The following is an 11,908-nucleotide window of genomic DNA, read 5'->3' on the forward strand; positions in this document are numbered from 1 at the left end:
TCATATCGGGTTCAAGTTGGACACACATATTCGCTGTGTTGATCAACAGAAAGCTTTTAAAGTGATTTCTATTTCGGCAAATTACAAATCACACTGTACGACATGGATCTAATAAACTTGGGTATGACATGTATGTAGACTGTATGATGATGACACCTGAATCGTAGACTACGACGCAAGTTAGTATAGAAGAATATAACATAATCAGCATGCGCTAGTGGTAAACAAATAGAGCAAGGGGAATTGCAATGTGGCCTTTTTTGTGCTGAAACAAAGAGGAGCTAGGGAAAAGAGGCCAACTTGGCATGCAAATTTTGCAAATGGAGCTTGAAGTAGATTTAAGTTTAGGCGCCATGTCGAGTTGATCAATACGCCGTTTTATGCTGCATTTTTATTGGCTAGTCAGTAGACGTAGGTCGTAGCAGCAAACGCACTGTGAGATGATCATGCTAAATCTCTGACACTGTCAGAACATTATCACAGGCGACCTTTGGTCACAAGACCGTGACAACGGCTGTCTTTGAACCTCTCTCACTGTACGACAGGAACACCATTTAGGAGCCACGACCACAGAAATCACCACAATTGAATACCACAATAAAATAAGGCGGAAAAATAATGTGGATAAGGATTAGGATGTATAAAGTTACTAATATTTATTTCCTGATGAACAGTTGAATAAATGAATGTATTAACACACTAACATAGTCGCCTCATGTTATCCAGTAACAGTTCAGTGCTGAATTCACATTACATAACACCTCATTGAAGGATTATTGACCATGTGTCCAGAACAAATGAAACTGCTCTCTTTATAAAAGAAAAAAATCAACTTGAAACATCTGAGAGATATATATATAATAATTATTAAAATGTAAAAAAAAAAAAAAGATCTAATCCAGTTTATGTAGCCTAGTTTGGTTTAGCTAGAATATAAATAAAATAGAACAGAATGTATGTAAGTATAAAAAAAAGTGTCTTGTAGTATGGTGTGATGTTATAGCATACAATAAAAAACACAATTATAGTGGACCGAACATAAATGCTCATAAACTAAACTACCCTTCAGTCTCCCGTTAAAAGCAATACTCTCGCGCTTCCCGCGCCTATTACATAATGATTGATGACATAACACCGTACTGGCTCGGGACAGCTCGAGCGCTGCGCCAGCCTGGACAGAGTTGCGCGCGCCAGAGGCCATTAGGTCGATTATTTATCCAACAAATGCCCGTCCGTTTCTCTCTTTCCCTCTTTCTCTCTCTCTCTCTCTCCGGTGCTGGTCAACAATTTTTCTTTCCTTTTGAAATGTCATTTACGCATGTTAGTTATATTCAAACAACAACGAAGCGAAGCGGAGGAGGATTTTGACTTGAACCTTGTTTGTTTATTGACCAGTCGAGCCAACTTTTAGGGGATTATTGAAAATGGCGATGTGCTTGTTAAAACGTTTGCGGCGTCCCGGTCGTTAAAGTGTCCGCAGTTTTCTTCTTTTCCTTTAAGTGGATTTTTAGTTTATGTAATTAGTTTAGTAATAATAATAAACACTAATCACAACTAAACTATAAGGTGTTGGCACGGAGAGTTTTGACAGGAAAGTAATGGAAAATGATGAGCCCGCATCGCCGGACCCGAACCACGACAACACTCAGAGAGGTAAGTGTGTATTTCATTGAACCAAAACATAGGCTACCTGCTGCATTGGTAGGAAATGATCTCAGTTTGCACGTGTGTGTGTATGAGTGTCAAACACTTGTGAAACGTGGAACAAACTCGCGCGCACACACACGCAGTGTTAGATATGAGACCAGTGGCACTAAAAATACACACCCCTTATGTGACAGAAGTGCCTCCTGTCTGTGTGCCAGCAGCAGTCCTACACTAACCCACAGCGCTTGTGCCAAGCGAGCCAGCTAAACCACAACTCTCTGACTTCTGTCACTTCTCCCTCTGATTCAGTGTGCATTCAGAAGAGTGTTGTGCTGCCTTATCTATTCTTGTTAAACGTGCAGTGTCATTTTGATTGATTTTCGTTGTCATATTTCTTTTAAAGATCCCCTGTGGTGAAAAGCAAGTTCTTAATGTTGTTTATATGTCTATGTGGTGTTTTTATTATGCTTTAAGACAAACCATGTGCAAACCATTTTCTCCTCCAAAACGCGGTTTGAAATCGCGGGTGTTTCTGACGTCACAAACTACTTTGTGACCAATCACGTCAACGTGTGGGCGGGCTTTAGCATATCATTAACTATGCTGTGAAGCAGGGCAGTCTCAAGAGAAGCCAGGTTATCCCGGTATATTTTTCTGTTATGAAAAATCGTGTTGGCATTTAGCAATGTGGCTGGTGAATTATGTTGTATATTACGATGTTATAATGAACTACATGCCTTTCTCCACTGACGTTCTGAGTTGTTCAAAGTGTTTGTAAGGATGCTGACTGTTAGAAGGCAGCTGTCTGACTCTTGAGATGGTGAACGGGAACATGGTTTGTGTAACATTAGCAACACATTATTAGCTGTTGGATAACGCAGTCAAGCAAAAGGCTTATCATATTAATCACCGTCATGTGTCCGACATTGTAAAGAGCGCATTACCATTCTGACATGTCGACTTGTAGACGAGACTGAATAATTCACTCTTCCTCTTCTGAATCAGTTTCTGGTTCAAACATATACAGTGAGGAAAATAAGTATTTGAACACCCTGCTATTTTGCAAGTTCTCCCACTTGGAAATCATGGAGGAGTCTGAAATTGTCATCGTAGGTGCATGTCCACTGTGAGAGACATAATCTAAAAAAAAAAAACCAGAAATCACAATATATGATTTTTTAACTATTTATTTGTATGATACAGCTGCAAATAAGTATTTGAACACCTGTCTATCAGCTAGAATTCTGACCCTCAAAGACCTGTTAGTCTGCCTTTAAAATGTCCACCTCCACTCCATTTATTATCCTAAATTAGATGCACCTGTTTGAGGTCCTTAGCTGCATAAAGAGACCTGTCCACCCCATACAATCAGTAAGAATCCAACTACTAACATGGCCAAGACCAAAGAGCTGTCCAAAGACACTAGAGACAAAATTGTACACCTCCACAAGGCTGGAAAGGGCTACGGGGAAATTGCCAAGCAGCTTGGTGAAAAAAGGTCCACTGTTGGAGCAATCATTAGAAAATGGAAGAAGCTAAACATGACTGTCAATCTCCCTCGGACTGGGGCTCCATGCAAGATCTCACCTCGTGGGGTCTCAATGATCCTAAGAAAGGTGAGAAATCAGCCCAGAACTACACGGGAGGAGCTGGTCAATGACCTGAAAAGAGCTGGGACCACCGTTTCCAAGGTTACTGTTGGTAATACACTAAGACGTCATGGTTTGAAATCATGCATGGCACGGAAAGTTCCCCTGCTTAAACCAGCACATGTCAAGGCCCGTCTTAAGTGTGCCAATGACCATTTGGATGATCCAGAGGAGTCATGGGAGAAAGTCATGTGGTCAGATGAGACCAAAATATAACTTTTTGGTCATAATTCCACTAAACGTGTTTGGAGGAAGAAGAATGATGAGTACCATCCCAAGAACACCATCCCTACTGTGAAGCATGGGGGTGGTAGCATCATGCTTTGGGGGTGTTTTTCTGCACATGGGACAGGGCGACTGCACTGTATTAAGGAGAGGATGACTGGGGCCATGTATTGCGAGATTTTGGGGAACAACCTCCTTCCCTCAGTTAGAGCATTGAAGATGGGTCGAGGCTGGGTCTTCCAACATGACAATGACCCGAAGCACACAGCCAGGATAACCAAGGAGTTGCTCTGTAAGAAGCATATCAAGGTTCTGGTGTGGCCTAGCCAGTCTCCAGACCTAAACCCAATAGAGAATCTTTGGAGGGAGCTCAAACTCCGTGTTTCTCAGCGACAGCCCAGAAACCTGACTGATCTAGAGAAGATCTGTGTGGAGGAGTGGGCCAAAATCCCTCCTGCAGTGTGTGCAAACCTGGTGAAGAACTACAGGAAACGTTTGACCTCTGTAATTGCAAACAAAGGCTACTGTACCAAATATTAACATTGATTTTCTCAGGTGTTCAAATACTTATTTGCAGCTGTATCATACAAATAAATAGTTAAAAAATCATACATTGTGATTTCTGGATTTTTTTTTTGATTATGTCTCTCACAGTGGACATGCACCTACGATGACAATTTCAGACCCCTCCATGATTTCCAAGTGGGAGAACTTGCAAAATAGCAGGGTGTTCAAATACTTATTTTCCTCACTGTATGGCTGAATTAAACCAGTATTTCCACTTGCCATTGTGCAGCGTTTACTACAGAAGCCAAAAGTTGATCTAGTGGATATTTGAGCTGGTGTGAGTGGAGGCGGGGCTAATTTGCATATTCATGATTCTACGTTTACTAAATGAAGAAAGGGTGTAGTATTTACATTCAAGCTATAAGGCAAGAAGAATTTTTTTCACAGGAAAAAAAACTTTTAAATATAGAATTTTGGTGATCAAAGATGAGTTTTAAGGGATACAATTATTGACTACAGGGGGACTTTAACTTTGGGAGTTAAACCATGGGTTTGACAAATTAACTTTTGTAAGTATACAAAAATTCTATTTACATTCTTAAAAATAAAGGTTCCAAGGTCAAGGTACCAAATAAATGGTAATTTTCCATTGCCCAAAAGGAAACCCAAAATAGTTATTTGGTATCACTGCAAAAAACCCATTTTGGAACCATTTTGTGTAGTCTTTTTGATTGAGTAAAAGAATAATAAAAAAGTTTTAAATATTTTTAGATGGAATATAGCTGCTGTCACTGCTTGACATGTCACTCAAGTACAAATAACAGTGCAACTTGACAATTGTAAGGTTATTACTGTTGCTTTTAGCCAATTGGTTGTAGATTAAATTTATGGAGTACCTGAAATTCAAACACGTATGTGCAAACTGTAAAAAGGGCTTGAATAGTAGGCTACAGAAAAGTGAGCACATTTTTGTAATGATGTTAAATATATGACAGATATTACCAGTTGTGTGGCAGGAATTTAGAGATTCACTTGTTTTTCCAGAGAACTGAGGGATGAAACAAAAAGTCAGGGAAATAAAAGAGGAATAAAGGAAAGGAAAGCGATACCTATTGACCAAGTAGCACAGAGATAAGACTATACTTTAGTTACTGAAATGAAATTCCCTCAAGGGTGTCTTACTTGGAACTTGCAACCCAATAGGTCTCTTTAGGGCCTTATTCAACTGAAAGAGTATTGCTTTAATTGGAAACTGGTGTATTGGGTTATCTGAAGTTGAACTTCTGGCTATGTCACTCTTACGACATTCTTTTGCCGAGATCAGTTTGTTCAGTGACCTTATTCTGTTTAAACTGGAAGTTAACACGCAGTGTGGTGTGTTAACCATTAAACCCTTTCATGCAATATGAGTTTAGGCAAAACATTACGTGGGAGGTGGATTATTTCATTCAATTTAATTGAAATTATTATCAAATCATCAATTTTGGGACAGTTTCAGTTGTTTGTGTATTATTCTAAATGGTATGAAAGGTTTTTACACACCTTTAATATATAATGCAAGATAGGTTTGCTCAGCATTGTGTTTCATATGACAATATTTTTCTTTTCTTTTTTAAAAATCTTTTAAAATTATTTTTTAGAAATTTTGAATAGTTTGACAATTGGCTTTTGACAGTATTTGTAATATTATAATTTTATAACAAACACATTTTATAACAAACACAAATATATAATTCCATATTTTGAGAATACATAAACCCTGTGTCATGCCTCTGTTTTTGTCCTGTCAGCGTCCCTCTCTCTTCATGTAGCGCTATCTAAAACATGCTATTCATCCACATGTTCTCACACTTCCCTTATCTGACACTCCTTTTTTGCTCCTCTCACTGTATCATCTGAACACACTTTCCCTCTGTTTTGAACTCCTCCACATTTACTTTCTATTCTGTTCTGTCTGCTTCTCTTCTTTGATGAGCTCCCACTTGCTCCAGTGTACTTGTCTCTCTCGTACATCATATAAGCCTAACTTTCCTATTCTGAGTCAACATCTCATCCTTGTGTTCACCTGTGTACACACTAGTGCTTCTCAACGTCTTTACATTTTCAGTCAAAAACTTTTACACTTTTAAAGTTCCCCTGTTTTGCTTTTTCGAATATACCTTTCATGCAGTAATATAGCTGCTTCTGAATGTACAAGCTCTGCAAAGTTTTAAAGATCAAAGTGCATGACAAATAAAGTTGTCTCCTATAAAAGAAAAAATTGATTCTGAACTGCTGAAACGAGTCATCGGTAATTCTAGTCTCACTTCCATAACATATCTACTTAGTTTTGTAACATATGCATAATGCCAGCCTATGGTCTTCATTGGCTGCCTGTGAGCGACGTCTACTTTGACCCTCCCTCAAACACTGTAGTTGTAGCTAAGAAGTTTTTACAGACACTGTGAGAAAAGATCGGATGTGCAATGTATATTTTATATATATATATTTAGATAAATTTTTGACCTTCAAAACAAAATTAGGAACATTTAAAAAAGCATAATAGGGCACTTAAAAAGTAAAAGGCTTCTTCAGACCAATCTATGGATATTGTCCATTAACAGAGAATAAGTTAAGATCTGCATCTGTGGTTAAGACAATATTTTAAACTCTTTCCTCAGTTGGAATAACCCATGTAATGCTCTTACAATGGAAGTATATGGGGGATGGTTTTTGGATTAACATTAATACATGCTGATTCAAAGGTATGTTTACATTATGTTTTAACATGAGACTATTATGATAGAATCACTTATCCACCTTTTCTATGCTGAGTTATACCCTGCTATTTAAAGCAGTAAGCACAATAACTTTCCCACAATGTGCTCTAAAATACATGAAAGGGAAAATCCACCCACATGAATTATATCTTTAATGCATAACCAAGAATTCATCCATCTAGAGAACATCTAGCCTCCCTGCAAACCATTTTTCTTTGAAATTTATTGTTGAAATTATTGTCTGTGGTAACTTTTCCCCTGTAAATGGAGGATACATAATCAATAAATTGGTCTGAAGATGCCACAAAGTCAAGAATTTAGGCTACGTCTACATTAATAGACGAAGACACTGAGTTGGATAATATCTCTTGCATAATCCAACGTTTTTCTCTCGGTAAAATAATTAAATACGTGCTAAAACAAAATGAAATCTGAACAAAATACAGCAGGGCTTGACAATAAGGACACTGCCCGGTGGCAGCGTGAATGACACCAGGCCTGGGACATAATGTTGATTTTTTTTTTCCTTATATGCTTCCAAAGCTTATATTTAGACAGGTTTTGAGCCCTGTTGTGTTTTTAGGCAGTTGAATATAAAAAGTACCATCGTTTACCATCGAAATGATTTCGAAGCTGTTATATTAAGGTACAAATCTTGCATAGTGCACTCTCAACAGCCTTTGGCAGCAGCATCTCTATTACCGAATCTCTAAGTTTATCTTTTTAAAGAACAGTGCCGTTATTACATCGCTAGTGAGAAATGTCATGTAGCTTTTATGTTGCTAAACAATTTTACTGATAAAATCGACAGAGCAGCGCTGACGACATGTTTCTGTGCGTGTGTGTGCCTGTACTGTATGTGTGTTTGTTCATCAACCAATCAGATTCAAGCATTCAAAGGCCCTGTAGTGTAATCTATTTTAATGACAAAAGCTGACAAATATCAAAATTGACCAATTACCATTAAAATCGGTATTGGTATCAACCAAAAAAAAATCGGTGCATCCCTACTCCAAACATTCCTCTAGTACTCGACCTGTACATGATTTTCTAAAGAACACGTGAATAAATAGTCTAAATGGCTTTTAAATGTTCTACAGCAACAGATTAAAATGGTTTTTGGTTCTAATTGAAATTTGTATAGCCTATATTTAAGATTGTAGACCCTACTGATAACTTTTTTTTTGTATCTCGTTGCCTTCATGATTTTTGAATCTATCCTCTATACACAGTAGTCATCAAATAATAATTTTATTGACCCTCTGACATTTTCTTGTGAATGTTTTAATAACTGCCAAGTCTGTTGAGAAAGCAAAGCACTCCGCTTTCATCAGAATTAGGCCATGTGTGTAAACGTTATTACTGAGGGTTTAACCACCCTTTAGTCCTCATCTTAATGTGAATGTTCATGTCCACAATTTTCCGCTCCTGATTGCAAAAATCTCACTCAAACTCTTCTGATGTTTACCGCTTAGATGGCTCTGTGATACTAACCCTAAGACTCATTTCTCATTCAGTGTTTTCTCAGTTTATCTCTCTCAGTCCCTCTTTCTGATTATCTGTCTCTTTTTCTCTAACTTTCCCTCACATAACCTTGCCAGAAATACTGTAAATACCTCTGTGTGTGGTAAGAATGGACATAATCTGGATTAAAGGACAGATTAGTGTTTAGTGAGTGTCTTTGGATTCCTGATCTATTTCCAGAAGCCGATTGGCTAATTTGAGATCCAGAAGCTTACATCCACCACCCCACTACACAGATTACCTGCTTTCACATTCATTGCAACACACTTTCGCAGTTTCTTCCCAAGCAAATATTTGAATACAACGATTACGTAGGCAGAGTGTGACATTTGACTAAACATGGGGGAGATTTTATACAGGTGGGAGTGAGAAAGAACTTTAAAGACCGAACAGAGGAAGAGATGGGTGAGAGACAAAAGGAAACCACAAAGTAATGACACTCAACGACAATATGGCATGTGTTACCTTATAGCGGTTTATGAATCTACAGATGAGGCAAATCTTGAGACTCATGATAGTGTCAATGGTTGTCAATTGAAAACTGAAATAACTTTGATGGCCTGTGATGTTTCTTTACAGTTATCCATTTACATTCATTTTCATCCGCAGCCAGTTGAGTTCAAAGTAGCCTACTGTTTAGAAGCAAGTTTCTCAGGGAGGGTTAGTGTTTCCTTTTTATAAGATGTTGTTGTTTGTTGATTTCTCTTGTTTAGCAGCAGGGGTCCTCAGTGACTTCTTATGGAACAATAGAGGACAACTGCCACCTCACGGTTGATGTTTCCAGAAGCTTAACACCCTGCAGTTCTTGACTGGTTACCCATTGAAGCTAAGCAGGGTTAAGCTGTTTCTTTGTCAAAATGTTAGTGCAATAAATCACCAGTGCTCCTTCCTTTTCTTTTTCAGTCTATAAAGTCATCAGTAATGTAGAACAAGTGCATATGTCAGCATTGCTGTACTTATCCTAACAGCTTCAAGGAAAATGCACAATCAACTTAATGAATGATGATCAGCTGTGGTGACATAATGTGATGATCAAGGCACTTGCTAATGACTGAATTTGTTTCATATACTGCTTCATGTCATAGGAATATTGTAAGTGGGATGAGATTCAGCTTGGATGCAGATTGTGGAGGTTAGAGGTGTTAGAGAAGTCATCAGGTGTCCTGCAGTCTAGGTGGGTCCTAATGCACCATTATAGTAATGGGGACACTGGCTGTTCCTGGACATTATGGGTGCCATTACATCATCCAGGTGGTTGAAGAGACCACAGCTTATGCTTTGAGTGGAAGTAGATGAAAATCTAACTATAAATGCAAAGACATACATCACATACTCAATGTAGCCAAGAGTGACTGACCATTTACTATTTCTTTGTTTCCAGCCCATAACTCTATAGGCAAGTCTTGAGATGCTCACACTGGACACAGACATTTCTTAGCCATTTTAAAGATGGATGGGGAGCTTTTGCCTGGGCTAGTGTTGTTAAAAGGGTAACACTTTATTTTGATGGTCCCTTATGAACATTCTGTTGACTATAAGTAGCTTTGCAACTACATGTCAACTAACTTTCATTAGAGTATTAGTAGAGTGTCTGCTTAATATCTACTAACTCATTATTGTGATGCTCCTCCAACAGACATTCTACTGACTATAAGTAACTTTGCAACTACATGTCAACTCATTCTAACCCTAACCCTACCAGTCTACTAATACTCTACTAATACTCTAATGAGAGTTAGTAGACATGTAGGTGCGACGCTACTTATAGTCAACAGAATGTGTTAAAGGGACCATCAAAATAAAGTGAAACCGTTAAAAGTACCGGTACTTCGGCACCAAGTCGATGCTGAACAAAATACCAAAAGTGCAGAGAACCAACTCAGTTCGGTACCCGCTGATAGGTGCTGCTTTCAAATGCTCCTGTGCGTATTGTCATCATGCGCTCTGTGAAGAGCGGCAAAAGTATATTTACAACGTGTTTTGGTTATAGCCAATCACAGACATGTCTGTCGACAGCATGAACACAGTGGCCAATCATACACGTTTAAGTCCGAATCCATCCATACGATGCAGGTGTTTTTGTTCAGCGTGATCTCATGAGATCTGCAAACTTCAGTGTCTTCATAGCTTCTTGGTGAAATCACATGAAAATGCTGAACTGCAATAATAAAATGTGACTTGAGGATAGTTGATCAAAGCAAGGGTTGCGAAAAAAATAAAATACAGTTGACGAGTGAACAAACATCTCAAATAAATTTGTTTTTGTTCCATTTTGTATAGCCCCATTAAATGTGTAGGAGAGGATATACTTATGCTATAGCTGTCACCTGACAAGTGTTGTTCAGTGCAAGCATGACTGATGTGATGATGAACTGATTTATATCAGGCACTAATAACAGAGGCCCAAATGTCAGGTTTCTCTATCTGTATGTTTTTCAGTGTGTCCAGACTTGTTATTTTTTGTTTTAATGACTTGTTTAATTGCCATTTGATAATTTGTAGATACATGTGCATACATTTTAAAATGCTATTTTAATGATCATGGTAAATACATAGTGATAGTTCTGAATAAGTGTGATTTTAAACAATTGTTTTTAAATTATTATTTTTTTACAGTGGCAAACAGTCTCAAAGGACATTACCGCAAGCCGTCAAAATCTCTCTCTTTCTTTCTCTCTCTGGTCCCGGAATAGGGGTGTGATCAAGTAACTGTGCTAGTTGGCCAGAATTGAGCGATAAGCAGTGTAATCAGGACTTGGCTGTGTTATCCAACTGCATTTAGATCTGTTACCATGGTGCCTTATATCACACTGATGATTCAGGTGCTGCAGAGAATCCTTTAATCTGTGATCAAACGATGAACCCCGCTGCTCTCTTGCACCTTTAAACGTACACACACTTGAAAACACACACATTCTTGACGAATTAGAGAAAATCAGCAGAATCGAGCACCCTATTGACCAAAAACTGCACTGGTCATTTTTTTGCTATTAGACAAACCGTGAGACGGAGTTGTGAAATACCTGCTTTGAGAGTCTTTGTTTCCGAGTACGTCTGCAAGTCGCCACGCACCTATTTGTGTGTGTTCCGCTACATAAGCAAAAGTGACTTTTTCAAAAAGCCACAAAGCCCTTCAAAGAGGGAGAGAGAGTGAGAGACACAGTCGGAGTAAGAGACAGACAGAGAAAATAAGAGAGAGAGAGGCCAAGTGTTCTTCCCTGCGATGCTTATCGTACCTGCCCTGTGTCTTCAGACAGACACACTGCTAAAAATACCCATCGGAAACGGCCAACACAGCATCAAATCTGAACTTTCTCAAAGTGTGGTCAAACGTCAGACAACGGAGATTGCTGTTTGTGTTCGTGTGTGTGGGCAGGGATGGGGGTTGAGGGGGCTTTTCATGTGAATGATTAACGTGTGCTTGTGCTTTTTATTCCAATAAAAGCATACATTTGCGTTTGTGTATACACACACATGTTCTAGCGTTTTAGTTGTTTAGTGTGTGTAGGTGTGGGAATAACACTGCATTTTTCATGAATAGGGTCCTAGGCCTTAACACTCAACAAATGTTTAGTGAAAAGGGGTGCTTAAAATGGT

The 11,908-nt window shown here is 38.5% G+C and overlaps 1 protein-coding gene across 1 annotated transcript in view; it reads left to right on the top strand.

Moving 5' to 3' along the window:
• The first annotated feature begins 1,108 nt into the window (after positions 1-1,108).
• The window catches only part of rorc (RAR-related orphan receptor C), a 36,901-nt gene continuing 26,101 nt past the window's right edge, over positions 1,109-11,908 (top strand). Inside the window, exon 1 of the mRNA XM_084089530.1 lies at positions 1,109-1,653. Coding sequence (XP_083945656.1) covers positions 1,599-1,653 — 55 coding nt within the window. The 5' untranslated portion in view covers positions 1,109-1,598. The remainder of the gene's footprint in view (positions 1,654-11,908) is intronic.

Source organism: Abramis brama (genome assembly GCF_963993115.1).
Source record: "Abramis brama genome assembly, chromosome: 17".
Lineage (NCBI taxonomy): Eukaryota > Metazoa > Chordata > Actinopteri > Cypriniformes > Leuciscidae > Abramis > Abramis brama.